Below are 22,409 nucleotides of genomic sequence, written 5' to 3'. Positions count from 1 at the left end.
CAATTTTATATAACAATCATATATTGAAAATATATCGAAGACAGAGTAATAATAATAAAATAATATAATAGCCATGTTTCAAAAATAATAAAATAATATAATGATTGTATGATAAAAATTTCGATTTAAATTAAAATTTCCTCCAATAAATTCATCTACGACTTGATTTTTGAAAGAATTTCTCTAGTGTAATATAATAACATAATGTTAGCAATATAGTTGTCTAGCTGATTAAACTGCAGTATAATAAAAACTATTTAAAACATAACTTCAATTAGCCTCATCATGCTTGGTGCTACATGTACTTTTATATTCGTGAATAAAGTGAATTTGAGACATGTGATCAATAAAATTGATTGGAAAGATTCAAAACTAACGTGATTCTTCCAGCTTCTGAATATTATAAAGTGGACATCTTGATATAAAATCAACATAGTTCGTCACCTGAAATTAAATAAAAAATAGTGTAAAATTTGACCATTGTTTGCTTTATGTTAAATAATAAATTCAATTTTAGCATATGCGACACCTTTAGATTCTTCATTTAGATCTACAATATCGCCAATATGAAATTTCAATCGTACAGGTTCTTGATTGTCTTTAATAACCATGTATGAAATTGAACTATAAAATTCGCACTTTAATTTAAATAATCTGCATAAGCTCTATAGAGATTTTGATAAAATGGATGATTATCAGCCAACTTTTTTGATACGTCTTTACACTTAACTTTTTTGGCACTCCATTGATCTTTAATAGCCACCTCTATTTCCAGAAAGAATCGGCAAAACCTAAAAGAGAAAAACCAAAGAATAAACTGTTAATAAGTTGTTAAAATAAAATTATTAAGAAAAAAAATTAAAATTACTTATCAAAATTTCATATCCAAAGATTTGAGAGAACGCCTTAAAAAACATAAAATGAACTGTTAGAAACCATTTGTTAAAAGGCGAAAAAAATTTTGAAAAGTGAAAACATATACTTACCAAAATCCAATATCTTAAGAAATCCGAAAAACTGTCTAAAAAAAAAAGAAATGTATTAGAAACTGTTCGTTGAAAGATGGAAGAGTTAAATAAAAAAATAGTCAAAAACTTACCAGAATGTAACCTCTAAAAAAACCTGATAGAACCATCTAAAAAAAGAGAAAAAATGAACAGTTAGTAACTATTTATTAAACTAAAAAAGAAAAAAATAAAAATTTTACTTGCCGAATTCCCACATCCAAAGAGACTCAAAGAATTACCTAAAAAAAAGAACTAAACTGTTAATAATAGTTCGTTAAAATATTAAAAAAAAGAATGAAAAATATATTTACCGAAATCTGGTTTCTTAAAAAATAAGTTTTGCAAAAATTGCGAAACTTTCTATATTCAGAAAAAAAATGGAACCTACAAAGAAATGAGAAAAGTTAGTAACTTTTCTCAAAAAAAAAGTAAAAATTTGTTCGTAAAACTTACTATATCAAAATCGAACCCAAAAAGGAAAAAGCTTATTTTTAGTTTAAATAAATAACTGCGGCTGTGGCTGCGGTTATATTAATATTTGTATCACATGATTCATGTGATATATAATTTTATATAAAATAGTATAAATAGGAGGCTTCCCCGAAATAAATTTTTTTTTTTTTTATATTTTTAATGATATTTATACATGTGCTCATATATATACACACATATATATATCTAATATAAATAATATAAATAATGATATGTATTCGTCAGAGAATACATTATCAGTTATACTAATATAATATCAAGTCTATTAAGAAGCTTAATAACGTTGCCTTGAGACTTTCATTAGATTAGAATGAATAAACCATATACTTTAATTAATTAACTCATTTTATTCTTTATGAACTCTGTATAATATTATATATTTAATACATTTTAAATGTTTATTTTACATATTCCTTACAATTATATCTTATACACTTTTAGATTGAAACAATTATATTTTATTATTCTTTAAATCATTTCATCTCTTTTTTAAAAAAAGTATTTAAAGCTAATCTTTGGCGAGATTAAACAGGAACCACTAGAGTAAGAAGCTTAAAATTTTTGGATTTCCGATGAATATTTGCTCTTTAGATGGATCTAGACGCGTAAAATTTGGTTGATAATTGATATATTGATGATCGTATGGCTGTAATTTTTCTGGGATTGTCTGTACAAGTCTGAAGTGTGAACTGTTATCTCAATTGATACCATGTGGTTATAAACAAAATGAAAGTATTTTATTTTTTTTTTATTTTAATTTGATGAATGTTTACTAATTGCTCATTTAATTTTTTTCTTTTTAGGGATTCTTTGAAGTACCTTAACTATACTTATACTTTTTATTAGTGGTGCAAACATTCTGGGTTTATTAGTATAAAAAGAATTTGAGGTTAAAGGTCATAAGCTATCCCACCAGCTGGCAAAGTGTATGAAATTTCTTTAATTCACAAAGAAAGCCTTGCTAAAGTCATCTTTAGTGTAGGTCTAGTAATACATTGCCTTAATTGAGCGTGGCTACGAAGTTTATGATTCTTAAGTAAGCTCCAACTATATATATATATCAAAATATCTTATGTTTAATTACACAATTTATTGACTACCATTTAAATTTAACATGTGTATAAAAGTCACAATTTGTTATTATACATTTTTGCTATATATAAATAAATTAACAACTATTACTTTTTAACATTAGGTAAATTTGAACACAATTTTATTTCAGATAATATTTTCGTTAATGGATTAATAAAAAAAATTGTTATATTTACATTCTTATTGCCGAGTTGAAGTGAAAGGACAAAAAGGATAAAATCTATAATTTAAATTTTTTTTTAAAAAAAAAAATAATTGTATTATTTAAAATTAAAAAAAATTAAGGTTTCATACTGTCTTCATATAGCCAATATGGGACAGCCGAGACGAAAAAAAATGCCACTAGCGATCGACCTTATAGTCATATGATAGTCACATGCTAGAAGCGTTGTTATTCATATATCAACAACATATTCAAAATATATTATTCGTATTTTTACTTCAAATTGGTTTTTCTATTCAAAATATGTTATTCATATAACAACAGCATATTTGAAATATATTAACAATGTATTCAAAATATTCACTATATCATTAGTTTGAGTATAACATACTTTTTAAATATTGTAAAATTATTTTATTCATATTACAAAATTATTTACTACATTAGTTTAAATTTCAACATATATTAAAAATATTATAACATTATTTTATTAATATTACAAACATATTACATATATTAAAATATGTAGAACATATATATACCATCTGTTAGTAACATGTAGTGATTATGTCTAACATATTTTGTGAAAATCAGAGGTTTCTGCAAAGTGTAAATGGCGCTAGAAACTTTGCTTACATACAGCAACAAGTTGATCTTAATAATAATTATAAAGACACAGATTTGCATAACGGAAATATTGGAAATAATGTAACGACAACGCAAACCAATGACTTGACATGCGATCACCAAGATATAAATGATATTAACCAAGTTAATAATAATATCAACAATAATTATAGAGATACAGATTTACATAATGAAAATATTGAAAACAATGTAACGACAACGCAAGCAAATAGCTTGTTATGCGATCACCAAGATATGAATGATAATCACCAAGATAATCATATCAACAATAATTATGAGGACACAGATTTGCATAATAATAATATTGATGACAATCACCAAGTTACTCGATTACAGCATGTTGATTCCCATCATATTCAACATCAACAATGAAAACGTTTTGACATACTTTTAAATTTAATTTTTATTTCTCGTTTACATTAGATAAAATTACGGACTTATAAAATGACTGAAGGACTAATCTATGTTAAAATTAACGAATATATTACAATAGATTATTTAAGTTTAAATTATTAAGAATTAGCCAATTTAATTTGGTTCTATTAAGGACTTTTTTTATTTTTTCTTTAATTCTATGATTTTTAATTTATGGAGTATTAACCTTATTATGAATATAAGTTCATTAAAATTAAAAAATTATGAATAATAAGGAATAAGATTTTATTTAAAACAGCGGCTTTTTTCCGATGTATGATTGTTATGAACTACTAATAATTTATACATTGAAATGCATATAGACACCTTTATTATTCTTTCTAAGAATAAGAAAGGAAACTCAATTGTTGAAAATTTGTGATTCAAAGTTTCTCTACATAATTAATTGTTGTTTAATAAAAGTTCTATTTTATAAAATAGGGATTTTATGAATTTTGTGACTAATGCATAATCGGCAAAATTGCATTAAACATTCTTTTTATAGGCAAGATGACTAATAACAAATAATATTAAAAAAATATTTTTTTTTTTGATACTTTGTGATACTTCAATTAGCATTATTGATGACGTTAATTCCTATTTGTCGCCGCAGTATTTCTATAACGGATGCTCCGAAGTTTCATACGCAGTCATACGCACTTATAAGCACATGATCATAATTGATCGGCAGTAATTCCGGCCAAGAACATAATTCCGGCTGGAATTAAAAAATCTTTCCTGTATAAAATATTGTATAACGTATCTATTTTGCACAATTTTAGCGTATTGAATTTTGCCCGGTTGCTAAACTTTTATCAGTAATCACGTGACATATTCGACTGATATAATTTTGGCCAGAATTATGCCGATCAACTATGCTCTTGTGCGTATGACTGCGTATGACTGCGCATGAAAAAATGAATTGGATGGTCCGTTATTTTTGCAAATAGCTGTAAAAATATAATAAAAGATTCGGGTCGCCAGATCGAAGTAAAGGTATAACCCAACTCGACGGGTCGGATCGAGTTCAGGTCATTAAATCGTGCGACCCTAAATACGAGTCGGATCAATAACCCCGACTCTTTCGGAATACTATAAATAAATATTTATTTATTTATAATGTAATTAAATTATTATTATTAAGTAGTAGTAAGGATTGCTATTAACATTAACAACTAACATATTGTAATTCTTTTTTTTCCTATTTTTTTAATAGTAAAAATAAAGTAAGCTATTTTTTAAATATTTTTTTTAAAATCTCAAGCTGTCGAAAATAACAACCAAAGAAGCCATTCCTTATTCAAAGAAAAGTAAGTTTTTCTTTACAATTATACTTTGGATTATTAAAAATTTATTTAATAAAATGTTTTGTTTTTTTTTTTAATACAAGATAATTTTAATCACTGGACTTTGCATATGGTAACTGCTGTTGTATCACTATATTATGTTTCACAATTTTTTTTGTTGCACAATGCGGAAAGGTCTTCCTGGATCGACAAAGATATCATCCAAGTAGGGATCGGAAAAGATTCGATTAAAATCGAAACTATTGAAAATCGATAAGAATCGATTTTAAATCGAATCTCGAATAAAAATCGAATCTACTTATTGTGGCGCAGTTTTGTTAATTTGACCGTAAATTATTATTTGTTCATAATAGTTAATTTTAGCCAAATTCATAATTCCGCCCGCGAATCACGTGACGGAATACAAACTTCCTAAAAAGGGGGTCGTCTAAAGCGGAGTCAAATCACGTGATTTGATATAATATGAGTGAACTAATTTTTTTATGAATCAAGTTTAACATAAACTTGAAAATCATAAAATAAGTGTATTTTAGCCTGCTCTACGAGTTTACTTAAGGTTAAAAGGTAGATTTTGAATACTGGTTTTCACTTTATATATTAGCAAAAGCTTTTTTGCCGATCATATCCAAAAATGGATAGACAAAAATGAAAAGTCAAATAAATCGAAAACGGCATTCAAAACTCATTTTGTCATTCTAAGTAAACTTGCAGAGCAGGCCAAAATACACTTAGTATATATGTTTAAAAGGTCGTATATATATTGCGAAAAATTTTATTTAGAAAATAAATTTTTTTCGAAGTCACGTGATTTGACTCCGCTTTAGACGTCCCCCTAAAAAGGAAATTTTATCTCCCAATAAAATTCAAGTTGCCATCGCACAAGGTTGTACAAATTTCCAAAAAAGGAAATTTGTTTGTTGATCACTGTAATTTTTTGTAATCACGTGATATGTGTTTAAACACACCTATTATAAATAGTATAAAAAAAATCGGTATTTGCGAAACGATTAATCGTGATTAATCGATTTTAGAATCGATTTTAATAATGGGAATCGATTCCAATCCCTACATCCAAGGAACTTTTATAATTATAATAAAAACTTAATTACGTAAGGAATGTAAGGGATTCTCAAGCCTACTGTACATTTTTCAACATTTCTACTAAACTTCATTTTGTGAAAAACGAAATATTGGCAAAAAAACTGGAAACTTTCATTTCTTGTTTATTAATAACAAGATTTAATGTTTGTTTTATAATGTTGTTTGAATTGTTGGCAGTATCTATATCTATATCTATATAATATAATAAAAAAATTCATGTCGATCTTTTAATGTTTAGATTAGCCTGTATAAATCATCTTTGAATTGTGTAATGCATGATTCATCTGCGCCTAACAGTACTACTAATTATATACTAGCAGTTACCCGTTGCTTCGCACTGGGACTAATGAGTTTGTTTAAATAGGCCAAGAACAATTTGGTATTACAGTCAAACCTTTATATAATGATATGTTGGGACATATATGAAATTTTTAGAAAATATCATTATATCAATGGTATACCGATATTTATATGTCCTCACATATAGTAGGAAAATAAAATTTTATCGGTATATCAAGTTTTTAATAGTATATCGATATATCGAATATCGGTATATCGAGGTTAGACTGTATAATGTAATACTAAGTAAATTAAAAATGGTTACAGTTTTTTGATTAGTAGAATGATATAAATTATATTTAGAATGATATAATTATAGTGCATTAGAGTAATTAGTAAATATCTGACATGAATACTTATGAAAAGAGTACATAGTTATAATAAGTATTTGTAATCAATAAATGGGCTAATTAATTTTTTTAATTTCAGTAATAAAATAGCAATGATTAGCAATTTGTATTAATGCTATAATTTACTGATTAATGAATTTTAACCATAATAATATAGATCAAATATTTCAGGAGCAGACAGACCACCCATTACACAATTCAAATTATTTATACAAGATAATCTAAATGTTACAGAATTTTTTTAATTATATAGATGAACAGTATTTATGTATTTATGATATTAATTTAACTTACTTTAATATGTGCTATATAATGAAAAAATTATATGATATATCATATGAAACAGAGATCAAAAATATATTTTATTATGTGTGTCTACTAATTTTATTACAGATTACAAATAAAATTGTAAAATCATACGAAATTATAATATTATAGATAATTTTAATTTTATAATAGCTTTTTTAAAATATTTTTTTTTGGTAATTTGATAATAAAGTTACGATAATTTCAAATGATTAACATTCATAGTACGATTTAATGATTTATTATATAATAAAATGATCGGCATTCATAGTACTAATGATAAAATGATGATATAAATAAATGGTAATGATCGGTATTCATGATATTGGTTTACCGATCCAAAAATTTAAACAGATAATAAATCAATAATACAAATAAATAAACATTATATCATTATACAATTTTAAAATTTTTTATATGACTAATCTAAATATGACCCATTTTTTTTAAATAATAGATAAAAGGGTTTAAAATTTGAATGCACCTGCACCCACTCACGTGACATGATTTTAAAATTTTATTGGTGATAATCAATCTATTTTTTATTTTTTACTTTGTTTAGGAACGTTTTTTAATTACTCTTTTTTTGTAGGAATACCCTGAAGATGAAATGGACCCCTAAAAATAAAAGGTGTGTTTTTTTCAATTTTTTTTCCCATTCATTTCGTTCAAGAACAACGTTCCTAACATTCTTTCGTAATTTTTTTTTTATAGGAACACTCCCTGGAGACTCTTAAAGACAAAAGGTAAAATTCTTTTTCATTTATATTTGTTAATTTCGTTTAAGAACATTCCTAACATTCTTCAATAATTTTTTTTTATAGGAACACCTCCTGGTGACTCTTGGAGATGAAAGGTAAGTTTTCTTTTTTTGTTTCTTTTATTAATTTCATTTAAGAACATTTCCTAACATTCTTTGAATAATTTTTTTTTATAGGAACGCCCCTGGTGACTCTTGGAGGCGAAAAAGTTTCTTTTTGTTTCTTTTGTTAATTTCATTCAACTAAGGATGTTCATAACATTCTTTCAATAATTTTTTTTTATAGAAACGCTCTTGGAGACAAAAAGTAAGTTTCTTTTTGTTTCTTTTGTTAATTTCATTCAAGGACGTTCCTAATGTTCTTTCAATAATTTTTTTGTAGGAACATCCCCTAGATGAAAGATAAGTTTCCTTTTTTCGTCTCTTTTGTTAATTCCATTTAAGAATGTTTCTAATGTTCTTTCAATAATTTTTTTTTTATAGGAACGCCCCTGGTGACTCTTGGAGACGAAAAGTAAGTTTCTTTTGTTTCTTTTGTTAATTTCATTCAAGGACGTTCCTAACGTTCTTTCAATAATTTTTTTTGTAGGAACATCCCCTAGATGAAAGATAAATTTTATTTTTTCGTCTCTTTTGTTAATTCCGTTTAAGAATGTTTCCAATATTCTTTCAATAATTTTTTTTATAGAAATGTCTCCTGGAAACTCTTGGAGACGAAAAGTAAATTTCTTTTCATTTCTTTTGTTAATTTCATTCAAGAATGTTCTATTAATGTTCTTTTAATAATTTTTTTATAGGAATGCCTCCCAGAGACTCCTGGAGACAAAAGATTTTTTGTTTTCTTTTGCTAATTTTGTTTAAGAATGTTTCCTAACATTCTTTTGATGGTTTTATAGGAACACCACCTGGAGATGAAATGGACTCCTGGAAATAATTAATAAATTTTAACAACAGAAAAAGGTAATAGAAAACAATAAGACTTATATAGTTATATCAGTTTATTAACTGTTTCAAAAAAAAACTTTAAAAAAGCCTTTTCATTTAAAAAAATTAAATAATGAATAAGATTATTTGATGAATAAATAAACGATAACACTGATCAGCCAATCAAATTTAAAATACAATAAATCACGTGATAGGGTGCAGTGTGCGTTCAAGGTATTTATTTTTATTTTTATTTTAAGATGATTTGATCAGCAAATGCTAATTACTAAAGTATAAAAAAAATAATTTTAGTTCCCTATTACTGGCGTTTTGCTAATACTAATTAGTATTAATCTCACTTTTTTAATCAATTAATATATATCTCATTTGTCATTTTTTCAGTACAATTATTATTATTTGGTTAAATTGAAGTTTACAGATTTTTGCGAGATTATATATTTTTTTTTAGTTGATTTAAAATTTTTCTTATACTTTTTTTCATTATAACATATAGAAAAAATTTTTGTAAATATATTTATTCAAAATAATCTTATTTAATGAAGCAAATATTAAAATTTAAGCCTCACATTTTCGATTTTAAAGAAAAAATCACTGTATTTATTTTTAATGAAGTGATACAAATAAAAAAACAATAACAATAAATAAAAAAGTTAAGTAAATTATAATGATCAAGAAGAAAGATGCTAATAAAAAATGAAGTAACAATGGAGTAATGGAAAGTAATAGAAGAAGAAAGAGAGTAAAAAAGAGTAATGAGAAATGATAGGAAACAAAAAGGAAAAATAGGACATGATGGATGATGAAAAAGAGTGATGAGAGATGAAAAGAAGTAATGGAAAGATAAAGAGGAGTGATGAGAGATGAAAAGGAGACGAAGAGAGTGATTGAAGATAAAAAGGAGTGATGGGAAACGAAGAGGAGTGGTGAGAGATGAAAAGGAGTGATGAGAGACAAAAAGAAATGATAGGAAGTAAACAGGAGGAAAAAAGAAATAATGGAAAATGAAAAGATGTAATAGAAAATAATGGGAGACGAATAATGAGAAGTAATATGAGGTGAAAAATAATGAGACTTTACTTTGAATCAATGTCAATTTCCAGTATGTGTTGCATTCTCAATAACAATTAATAAATCACAAGGGCAAACTCTGAGCAGGGTTGGTGTTTACCTACCTGAACCTGTCTTTACACATGAGCAATTATATGTTAAGGTTTTTATAGATAATGGTGAGAACTGCAAGACAAGAAACATTGAATACTGTGAAATATTTCATTCTATAAATAGATTTCACATTTAAAAATAACATTTTGTATGTATAACAATATTTCATATGTAATATTTTATATATAACATTCATACACAATTCACTTTTATTAGTATAAATATGTAAATTACTTTACAGAAACCTTGAATTTTTAAACAATACCGAATTGATATAATAATGATGTTAAATAAATATCGTGGCGATATCGATTTGCAAATGATATCATTATGATATCGCAATGATATCATTTCAATATTAATTCAATATATCGAAATGATATCGTAAAGATATTTGTTTGAAAAAATATCAGATCGATATCATTTCGATATTGTTATAACAACAATGAATTTTTTGAAAAATGGGAAGTAAATACGATATTAATATGATATCGTTCCAACATTAATTCAATATCAATATGATATCGTAAAGATATCACTTTATAATTATCTAATCGATATTGACAAATAACGAAACGATATCATTTTGATATTGTTATAACAATAATGATTTTTTTTTAATAAATGCAATATCAATATAATATTATTTTAATATTAATTCAGTATCAAAATAATATCAAAATGATATTATCTATAAAAATATCAAATCAATCAAATATCGTTTTATAATATTTTAATAATTTGTAATCTAATTTAAAAGTTAATTTCAATAGATTTAAGTTACCGGTTATTTATTACAATAACAATTTTAATTACAGATAAAGTATACATTAGTTTAAATATTATATAACAGATAAAAAAAATATCAATAAATCTATAATAAACTAATTCAATAAATTAGAATTATGAGTTAAATTGGTGATGTAAGTCAAAACATTATGCCTTAATACTCCAGAATCATAACTCATCAACCCAAAGTTGAGGATTAACCGGGTACCTTGCTTTAGATTCAGCGACACTGCCCAAGTTGGATGGGGTGTCACAGGTACGCTTTAAGAAGACTCGCTACGACTCTATTGCAAAAAGGATAAGTATATTCGAAAACACCAGACATAAATTCACCTCAGAAGTTTGGCGGGAAACCCCTATAAACAACTGCAGTTTCATCATTACCAAAATCATTGAATTTAGGGATACAATGAAAAAGTTCATGAGAATGACGGCTTTAAAAAAAAAATACAAATATATTCTCAACTTTGACAATTCACCCTTATTCTTTGGCCTGGAATTCTCATATGACTGCATTATTGTTGTTTGTAATTTGATCCATTGAATCCACCATAAATTGCCTGGCAAAGCGAACTTTTATTAGACAACTATAGCTTCATCAACAAACGTTGCAATGTGTTTGGACGAATGACATCCTGTTTAATAAATTTTAAATGGGCAAACGTGGATCTAAAACCCATTATAAGGTAGGCTGCAAGAAGTGCAAAGCAACCTACCTAACCCACGAGTGGGTCTAAGGGTTAGGGAATTAATTACACGCCAAACACACACAAGTTGGTATGGAGTTAAAAGTCTTACAAACTAAAAATTATTTTTGCCACTTAATTCTCCAATAATCAATGTTATAAAAAAGTTACTTACGACTTAAGCCTACTTAATTATATATAAAACGACACTTCGAACAGACAGAGCTCATGATATATGAGAATATCCCATCATGCCTATTTTAACCTTTGATTAAAGGATTTTCGTTGCGTTAATTATATAAGCTTTACGCCTATATAACATAAGCTTACACCTATATAATTCAAGTCCGCCTTTTCCTATAACACACTATGCACGACAGCAAACGGTATAGGAGGAAGACTCTACTTTCAGAAAGAAAGTTTTTTTTTTCAAAAAAAAAAAAACGTACAAATAAATAGCGGTTAAATAAAATAGTGGTTAAATTGACTTTTTAGGAATTAATAGGCCTTATAGCCTTATAATATACGCGATCATTTAATATACGCGATCATTTAATCAGACAATTTATTAAATTTGGTATTACACAAACTTGATCAACCTGATAATTGTTTAGTCTCTTTATAGGTGGATATTTCTTAAATTATCACCTGAACTTTTCAATTTTTTGCAGAATCGAAGATGGAAACCGGAAAAGTATTCTGATTCAGAATTTTTTTTTAAGAAATGTGTTTGTTATTTTGTAAATTACCAGTCAGAATTGGCTTAAACTTTAAAGTTCTTACTTTACGCAAATGTTACGCAAATGTATTCTTTTTGATCTGTATAAGAACGTCAAATATATAGAGATATTTAGGCCGTATATACTAAAGAAGAAACGTCATATAATAACCATTCCATTTTTAACAAAACAACAATTACTTTTTAAACTTGAAAATGTTATATCTTAGACAAACATTTTATAGTTTTATACATCCATTTTATTTTATATTATTATCACTCGACATTATGGTATAATGTTTTGAATAATGATGTTTCATATTATCATTTGCTTGTAAAATTTACTAAATTTATTCAATGTAATATCGTTATAAAATGCATAATTTTATAAAAAAATTAGAGCGTTTGCTAAGATTTATAACTATGTATAATTTAATATTATTATTAATAACTATGATTAAAGGATATGAAGTATCAGTACAGTATAAATAAAATAACTTACCGATAAAGAATCAACGATCTTATTTCCGCTCCTAGAAGGGATCGTTAATTTTTTGGTCATATTATCTAATTCTTTAACGGCGGACAAATTTTTTCCGTTCCACGAAACCTTAAAGGTTTCTCTTACGAAATCAACCAAGGTATTGAATCCTCCATTTCTTGTTAATTCTGAAATATTAACAGCTACAAGCTGTCGGCTTAAAATCTTTTGGACAAATTCTTCATCAACGTAATCTATAAGTTCCTTTTGAGATAAACTTCCAGTAGATGCTCTATAATTAAATTAATAATTAATACAAACAGCACTATTTGGTTAGCTACGAAACAATTAAATAAATACCTGTTTTTTCTTATTTCTTTAAATTCTTCTACAGAAGTTAAAATAATTTGGTTAAACTTATTTCTGAAATCGATAAAAAATTTTCGGGTTTTTTCGAGGTAGCTTTTAGCTTCGTTCGAATGTATTTTTATTTTGAAAATTTTTGTTATCAACTCATCAAAAACTTCACCACGCGGACTTCTTGCACGTAAAAAAAGACACTTGACACTTTCGTCCCATAGACGAATTTTATCCTAAAATATTAAAAATACATTATTTAAAAGATTTAGACATAATAAAATCATGTTAATTTAATACTTACGTCCGTAATTTTACTGGATGATGAGATAGCAACATCCGTATTGTTCATTTCTAGTGCCAATCTTAAAATTTCCGGATGGTCGACGAGCCAAGCAACTATTTCTAAATTTGACTTTAATTGAAATACTTCGGGTTTTTTATGATCTTCCGTCTTACTCTCATCATCATCATCATTATCATCATCATCATCATCATCATCATCATCATCATCATCATCATTACTTCTTTTTTCATTTACTACTATAACTTCTTTATCAGCAGATTCGGCAGCTTCTTTATTACTATTTTTACTTTTTTTCATCAACTGATTGGCTTTCTCAATGTCAATATCTCTTCTTTTTTTCGTAATTTGTTTTCTTTTCGATCCTATTATACATATTTTTGGTATTTATTAATTATTCTTCTTACATATAACTATATAAGCAAAACTTACTATAAATTTACAAAAGAGTTATATCTACATACCTCCTTCAACTTCCATTTCTTGATTATCATCAGACGATTTATTAGGTAATTTACGTTTAGTCGTCATAATATAAAAAAAAATATGAGCGAAAAAAAAAGTGGAACAACCTTTTTGTTTAAAAGTAGGTGATATTTATCGAGAAAATATGAATGAATAAAAAATGTAGAGCAACTTTCTTGCTCAAAAAAGTAGATGATAAATATTGAATGAACAAAAAAAAGGGCGAGGTTATCATGATATAATTTTGAGATTTTAGCTATTGTAATTATGATTGTAGTATTTAATTGGAAAATATACATGATCTTAATATCATTGTGTATCGTGTAGAATGCAGGATCAGTTAAAAATATCAGGAGATGGGAAAACTAAAAATTATGATTTCTAGAAGATCGAAAATTAAATTTAATTAATATAAATAAATTATTACAATATCGAATTTCATTCAGTGAAATTTTTTTTTTACATGGAAGATTACCTCAAATCGATTTTACGGTTTCAAATTTATTATATTTTTCAGGCTATACGTGGAATGAGAAGAAAAATAATGGAAAGGTGAGAAGAAAAATGATCGGTAGAAGAAAAGGAGTGAGAAGAAAAATGATCGGTAGAAGAAAAGGAGTGAGAAGAAAAATGATCGGTAGAAGAAAAGGAGTGAGAAGAAAAATGATCGGTAGAAGAAAAGGAGTGAGAAGAAATTAATGGAATATTACGTTTTGAATTTCCATTTTTATGTGTGATACGATGACATGCAAGAAAAAAAAATTTATAAGATCCTGGTACTCTTGACGGAAAAATAACTGAGCCAATGAACCATGTGATGATCCTATCTAACTAAGCCATATCTATTTAGTGTAAGCCTCTGGATTGATTACATAAAAAATAGATGGGATCTACAGTAGTAGACTTACAACGATATTTGAAAAATACCGATATATTGATTGAAATTGTGAAATTACTGATAGGAAAGAGTTTTAATACATATTGGTGTAATCAAATATCGGTATATAAAGTATCAACTATTCAAATAATACAAGTCATGTGCAACTAATCATTTGTTTAATTGTTCGATAATATTCCTAAAACAGAGTAAATTAAGATCGAATTAAGTTCGTTACGGTGTAAATTAAGGTTAGCTTAAAATTCAGTATAATTGTAATATATCATCGCAGTGTAATATGAAATATAATTAAGGAAGGACATGCGTGATTTAAAATATTATATTTTATAATTATAAAGTATAAAGATAACATTTTAACTCATTTTTTATTAATAGAATTTGTTTATTTATTTTTATTTATATATATTAATTAATGCAGTATTACTATAATTATATTTTTAAAATAAATTGATAAATCAAAAAATTGAGTGTATTCAATGTTAAATAAATTAATTAAAGATGATTGCATTAGAACTAAAAAATTTAGGCAAGATCGTAAAAATAAACTCAAAGAAATCAAAAAAAAATATGTGTGTATTCAATGTTAAATAAATTAATTAAAGATGATTGCATTAGAACTAGACAAGATCGTAAAAATAAACTCAAAGAAATCAAAAAAAAATTATGTGTGTATTCATTGTTAAATAAATTAATTAAGGATGATTGCATTAGAACTAAAAAATTTAGACAAGATCGTAAAAATAAACTCAAAGAAATCAAAAAAAAATTATGTGTGTATTCAATGTTAAATAAATTAATTAAGGATGATTGCATTAGAACTAAAAAATTTAGACAAGATCGTAAAAATAAACTCAAAGAAATCATAATAAATTTATTATAAATATAGAGCCTTTTCTTGACATTTTCCCCATCAAACTAATAATATTTAATAATGGCAGCATTAAACTTAAACGCAAATCTTCCAGTATACATTCAATGGCCCGATGACGCTGCTTTGACCTTAATTCAGCGTCGTCGGGCCTATCAGCCCTTATTCACCACAACGAGGTTACATAACCAAAACCAATTATGGCGTGGAATTGCTCGTGATATACGAAACAACCACATATTCAGGCCAACTAGAAAACAATGTAGAGAGAAATGGAATGCGCTAAAGTCGGGGTACGAGAATTTAGAGAGATTAATAAACAGAAATCCTGAAGGATATCCCACTCGTACCCCGACTTTGCATGACGAGAGATTCCACCAGGAACTCTCTGACGAGTTTTGGAGAGTGGAGCGTAAGTATTTATTATTTAACTGATTTTTTCATTAATTCATTGCATTTATATTAATACTTGCTTTGTTTTAAGCATTAGTCCGGGCCGCCCGGAGAAATAGGATGGATCGTAGGACATACGAGTATAGAGAGCGCAGGCGCTCTCGCTCCCGATCCCCCTACTACCACCGAGAGCGCAGGCGCTCTCGTTCTCGATCTCCTCACCACCGAGAGCGCAGGCGCTCTCACCGACGTCATTGATTTTTTATTTTTTATTTTATTATTTTAATATATTTTATTTTATTTTATTATTATGTTTTATTTTATTTTAATATTATGTTTTATTTTATTTTATTATTATATGTTTTATTTTATTATATGTTTTATTTTATTTAATTATTATTATGTTTATATTATTATATGTTTTATTTTATTTTATTATTATGTTTTATATTATTATATATTTTATTTTATTTTCTGATTCAATAAATGACTATTTTCGATAGTATTATTTGTCATACCAATTGTCATTAACCGGTATAATTGACCCTAAATTTTGTGTAGCCAAATCGGCAGTAATTTAACCGAATTGATTACTTAATTGCATTTTTTTTTTGCCGACACACTAATAGTATTTAATAAATTTAGTTCTAATTGAATTTATAACAGATACTGTGGTAGTGGTACCACTGGTAATTATGTTCTAATTAAATTTGAATTATTTTAAATTGTTATAAAGATGAGAAGACGATATAGTCACAACAAGCCAATAGAGCCAATTCGAATTCGAAATCGGTTTTCTTACAGCAAACCTAATGAGACAACAGATTCTGACGAGAGAGTGGCAATTCGTTCGCCTGTACGTTCACCTGATAATGATAACGATGACATGGACTTTCAGTATGATCATAAAGATGATTTAAGTTTTCAAGACATTAATGATGACGATAATGCATATGGATCAATTAATCCTCAAGACTACAATGATGAGATGATATTTTCGCAAGATAATGTCAATTCATCTGATACTGAAGAGGAAGAAGAAAGTGATAACGAATACAATTATGAAGAGGAGGAAGAGGAGGAAGATAATAATGAAAACAATGACGAAGAGGAGGAGGATGAAGGTAATAATGATGATAATAATAATCAAGTGGAAGAGGAACGTAATAACGATGAAGAGGAACGTAATTACGATGAAGAGGAACGTAATAACGATGAAGAGGAACGTAATAACGATGAAGAGGAACGTAATAACGAAGAGGAAGAAATACATCAAATCGTTGAAGCGTTAGATGAAGACAAGATACCGTTCTGCAATGGTCAATTTGCACCGTACTTTGATAATTATACAACTACGGCATTATTTTGCTGGCTTCAGAAACATAATGTTTCTACGAAAGCATATGAAGATCTTGTCGATATCATTCACAATTCTCAATTTGAACCTACCCATGTGGTAAAAAATATCCGAAGATTCCAATCATGGAGAAAACGTCTTCCTCTCCTACCAATAATAACAAAGTCTATTAAAATTTCACCAAAAAAAACTCCATCAACCTCACGAGGATCAAAACTTTCGTATCAACTCTCAATTAGTGAAATTATATGGCGTGTTCTTAATAATCCGATGCTAATGAAGCATATGTATTTTGGACCCGGCATTAATTCTGAAGAAAAATCAGAATTTTGGCATGGAAATTTATGGGGAGAATCCCCACTTTTTGGACAACACGAAATATTAATATCAGAAGGTTATAAATTAATACACTTTGATACAATTATAATTTATTATCATTGATAATATTTATTAAAGTTATTTATTTTTAATAAATAGTATTGTACCGATCTGGTGATTTTGTTTACTATCATGATGATAATGGTCAAAAAAAACTTGGAAGATTAAGATCAATTTTAAAAAATCATGATGGATATTATCAGTTACGAATTCAAAAAATTTTGGAATATAGTGATTTACCCGGAAATTTAAAAGGGTTACCAAGACAACGTCGTTCTATTACCGGTGAAGTATGGTTACAAGACGAACCATTTTTAATTATAATGACTTCTCAAATTTTAGAAAAAGTAACTATATTGATGATGTTTCAACATCAAAATATTCCTGATGGTTCATTGCGGATTAGTGAAATAATTTATAAATGTAATGACCGTTGGCACGTTCGTAATGTAAAGCTTTCATACCTACATCCATCTGATTACATTTCTATTAGAAATCCACCATCATCATCTATGCCAATCTATAAGCTGTTTTTAGATCTTTATTATGATGATTTTGGTACATTTAGAAATGTATACCATTCTCTAGGTGGTGTTTATGTACAGTTTGGAAATATGCCAGCACATCAAAGAAAGCTAATAAAGAACCATTTTGTTATTGGGTTTATCCCATTTGGAGGAAAATTTGACGAATTTATGATACCATTCATTTCAGAAATGAAGGAATTAGAGAAAGGAAAGGTGATGACTGTCCAAGGACAAGATGCATGGATAATTGCTGGTTTAGGCGTTGTTACGGCAGATTTACCTCAAGGTAACGATATGACAGGAGTACTAAGGTATTTTTTCAACTTAGTTAATAATATAATAATATAATTTTATGACAACTATTAAAATTGTTTAAAAAATAAATTTAGACATAATGCAAATAAGGGTTGTCGTACTTGTAAAACTACTAAAGAATCATTGAGTGCTCACAATCAGGATATCGTAACAACATTACGTTATCATCATATTACAGACGAAGAAATCTTAAAAATTTCTCATGAGACTATAATGTCAAGAAGAGATCAACTTTGTACGGAATATGGTTTACGATCATTACCTAGTATTTTAGATAAATTAAAAAGGGAAAGACATTTACAGACGCCGCAGGATGTTTATCATGCGACTGCAGGAAAGATTGGGCGGCTACTAAAATTAACTTGTGAATTATTTTCACGAGAAGGAGAAGATAATTTTATCGAAATTTGGAAAAATTTTGAAATTCCAAAAAGATGGTCTCGCTTACCAAATCCGATTACTCACTACAATAGTTTTATGATGTCGGATTTACTTAGATTAGCTATGATTATGCCATTTTTGTTAAACCAGTTTTTAAAAGAATCAAGTATCAAACGTAATGAAACAGCCATGATTCAACAAAGAATTGATGCATTTCGAGTTAGTTCAGTTCCAAAAATTATTATATCTTGTTGGATACATGTTGCAAAAACTATGAAAGCGGTTTTTAACAAGAAATTTACATCAGATAGCTATGAGGAATTGCAACAATGTCTTGAAGAAGAGTTTTCAATCCTTCCAAAGGTATAGTTACAAATTTGATATTGAAATGTGGAATAATTTCAAATAATTAACAATATTTTACTTTTTATAGGTTTTTGTAAATTTTGTTAATTTACCAAACATACACGTTAATATGCATCTTTTGATGCATGCTAAAACCTTTGGAACACTTATTAATACCCAAGTTGGTATAAAAGAAATGGTCCATCGTATTTTTAAGGGGATGGTACCAAAAACTAATTGCAAAAACATAGATTTAGATTTATTAAAGCGTTACAATACTTTATTTGCAATTCGACATTTAGCAGATGGTGGTATTGATCCAAGATTTAATAGATCTTGTACTGGATTTACAAATTCAAATTTTGGACAATTATTTTTAAATTGGTATGTTACAGAAGATAAATATTCAACTGAAGCAACTGAACAAGTTCAAGACGATGATGATGATACAAAAAGTAAGTATTTTATTGCATATAATAGTACATGTTTGATATTTATATTTACTAATCTTTTAATTTAGTTATATCTCCAGTAAACTTTATTTCCAATATTTCATTAAAAAAAAGAATGCCAAAGCAGGAACGTGATAAACTTCTTTTAACTTTACATAATTTTAAAACTGAATTGTTTTTATCTTATGTGGATATGAAGTTTGAGGCGGCACTTATAAACTCTTCAATTAGTTGGTACAAATTTGCATCATATATGATTGAAGAAGAAAATGGTATCCTTTCAAAAGTTCACCTACATCTCGATGATTTTATCACAATTTATGAAGAAGATCATGAAGAATCTTATGCAATAATCAAAGGTATCTTTCAACATAAGGGTAACAATAACAAATATTATGCATTTATTGTTGTAGATTGGTTTGAAGATACTATGGTTGAACATTCAGTATTAAAATGTCCACTTTACCGTCTCCAAGCAACAGGAGATAAATGGAGACGTATTTTTCCAATTACTGTAATAGATAATGTTCAAAAAGTACATTTTATTCATAATTGTAATTCAGAAAGGTGCCAACTACCAAATCATGATACTACAAATAGAATTTGGATAAAAAATAATTTTTATTTTACAGCCATATAATTATATTAATTATATAAATATAATAAAATAATTATTTTAATTTGTATCGTATAAAATTTTAACCAATAAAATCATATGCATGATGTAATAATAAATTAAAATTAACCAATTAAAATCACTTTAATTACATGCATGTGATATCATGCATGTGATATCTAAAAATAGCTAAAATTCGCGTTTATTAATGAGATTTTTTTTGTTTATTTTCAAAAATACGCTTTTCTCTTGTCTTTTATATTAATACTTTACGGTATTTTAGTTCGTCTCTTTTTAAAGTATACTTTAATTATCTTTTTACAATATTAACAATACTTTGGGACACTTTAGTTTATATATTCAACATAGTAAGACACCCACATACGAAAAGCAAGAATAAAAGCAAGAATAAAGAAAAGAAAATGTACCCGCCACTCACATACGAAAGAAAAGAATAAAAGAAAGGAAAAATGTACCCACCTACCCACATACAAAAGAGAAAAAAGCCGTTTTTTAAATAAATAGTGGAGCTGTTAAGCAAGGTATGAAAATAGGATATACGCGTATTTTTCATATTTTTTTTACAATATGTTGTGGTTTGAGTATTTTTTTGTTAGACTGTGGTATAAATGTGAATATATTTTTCAACGGCCATGTATCTATTGCTTGTTAAATATATTTGCAATTTCTTTGTTAGACTGTGGTATTACAATATGAAGTGTGAATATATTTTTCAACGGCCATGTATCTATTGCTTGTTAAATATATTTGCAATTTCTTTTGTAATATTTGCTTTAGCCTGGAAGAAAATGTTGTAAAATAGGGCTGGATATTTATGGCATTTTCCGCCTTCCAATTACTTTGTCCGGGGGTAGCCTGACAATTTGTCGTTGTCCGTCAGTCGTAGCAACCAGCATTTTTTTACAATATTATGATTTTAAGAAACAAAACACTTTCAAAAAAATTTAAAGAAAGAACTAACTTAAAAATATTATCATTTTTATTATTCTTTACAAAATCCCGGAATTACCTGCTCTAACTATTATCCCAAGGTTATGTATTAAATTTTAAATATATTTTACAAAGAGTACATTTTATTAATCATGATTGTTTTTTTTATTTTTTATATATATATATATATATATTTTAAAATTGAAAATGACGTATCCATCCACTCACATACGAGAAGAAAAGAATAAAAAAGAGAAGAAAAGAATAAAAAAGAGAAGAAAAGAATAAAAAAAAGGAAGAAAAGAAACGTACTCCACTTACCCATAATAATCCACTAATAAAAAATTATTATTATTAATGTATAATAAATAATAAACATATATTACAATAAAAATATTTTTGTGATGTTAATTCGGTGTTAATATAATATCATTACGATGTAGTTACGATATTAAATAAATGTAAAACATTTTTTGTAATATTAATTCGATATTAATATGATATTATTATGATGTAGTTACGATATCAAATAAAATTGTAATATTAATTCAATGTTAATACGACATCACTACGATGTGGCTACGATATCAAATAGATGTAAAATATTTTTAATATTTTTGCAATATTAATTCGATGTTAATATGATATCACTACGATATGGCTACGATGTGGTTACGATATCAAATAAAATGTCAAATATTTTGCAATATTAATTCGATGTTAATATGATATCACTACGATGTGGTTACGATATCAAATAAAATGTCAAATATTTTGTAATATTAATTCAATATTAATACGACATCACTACGATGTGGTTACGATATCAAATAGATAAAATATTTTTGAATATTAATTCGATGTTAATATGATATCAATACGATGTGATTACGATATCAAATAAAATGTCAAATATTTTGTAATATTAATTCAATGTTAATACGACATCACTACGATGTGGTTACGATATCAAATAGATGTAAAATATTTTTGCAATATTAATTCGATGTTAATATGATATCACTACGATGTGGTTACGATAT

General features: G+C 26.8%; 5 protein-coding genes across 5 annotated transcripts; 3 read left to right on the top strand and 2 right to left on the bottom strand.

Annotated features, from left to right (window-relative positions):
• Window positions 1-78: 78 nt before the first annotated feature.
• Window positions 79-611, bottom strand: OCT59_010629 (uncharacterized protein; the record flags this gene model as incomplete). The annotated part of the gene is made up of 4 exons (XM_066136036.1): window positions 79-183; window positions 270-304; window positions 378-444; window positions 528-611. The coding sequence occupies 4 exons, from the start codon at window positions 609-611 to the stop codon at window positions 79-81; spliced, it is 291 nt and encodes a 96-aa protein (XP_066000711.1).
• Window positions 612-3,321: 2,710 nt separating this feature from the next.
• Window positions 3,322-3,774, top strand: OCT59_010628 (uncharacterized protein; the record flags this gene model as incomplete). The annotated part of the gene is made up of 1 exon (XM_025328373.1): window positions 3,322-3,774. One exon carries the CDS (start codon window positions 3,322-3,324, stop codon window positions 3,772-3,774), a length of 453 nt encoding a protein of 150 aa, XP_025166928.1.
• Window positions 3,775-12,693: 8,919 nt separating this feature from the next.
• OCT59_010627 (uncharacterized protein) lies at window positions 12,694-13,951 on the bottom strand (the record flags this gene model as incomplete). The annotated part of the gene is made up of 5 exons (XM_066136035.1): window positions 12,694-12,699; window positions 12,781-13,051; window positions 13,120-13,352; window positions 13,421-13,785; window positions 13,885-13,951. 5 exons carry the CDS (start codon window positions 13,949-13,951, stop codon window positions 12,694-12,696), a joined length of 942 nt encoding a protein of 313 aa, XP_066000710.1.
• A 1,763-nt stretch (window positions 13,952-15,714) lies between these two features.
• On the top strand, window positions 15,715-16,086 carry OCT59_010626 (uncharacterized protein; the record flags this gene model as incomplete). The annotated part of the gene is made up of 1 exon (XM_066136034.1): window positions 15,715-16,086. The coding sequence occupies one exon, from the start codon at window positions 15,715-15,717 to the stop codon at window positions 16,084-16,086; it is 372 nt and encodes a 123-aa protein (XP_066000709.1).
• Window positions 16,087-16,780: 694 nt separating this feature from the next.
• OCT59_010625 (uncharacterized protein) lies at window positions 16,781-19,882 on the top strand (the record flags this gene model as incomplete). The annotated part of the gene is made up of 7 exons (XM_066136033.1): window positions 16,781-17,795; window positions 17,879-18,169; window positions 18,494-18,617; window positions 18,696-19,365; window positions 19,436-19,570; window positions 19,743-19,802; window positions 19,868-19,882. 7 exons carry the CDS (start codon window positions 16,781-16,783, stop codon window positions 19,880-19,882), a joined length of 2,310 nt encoding a protein of 769 aa, XP_066000708.1.
• Window positions 19,883-22,409: the final 2,527 nt, after the last annotated feature.

The sequence above is a fragment of the Rhizophagus irregularis genome, chromosome 19 (genome assembly GCF_026210795.1).
Source record: "Rhizophagus irregularis chromosome 19, complete sequence".
NCBI lineage: Eukaryota > Fungi > Glomeromycota > Glomeromycetes > Glomerales > Glomeraceae > Rhizophagus > Rhizophagus irregularis.
This window is presented reverse-complemented; position numbering and strand designations above follow the sequence as displayed.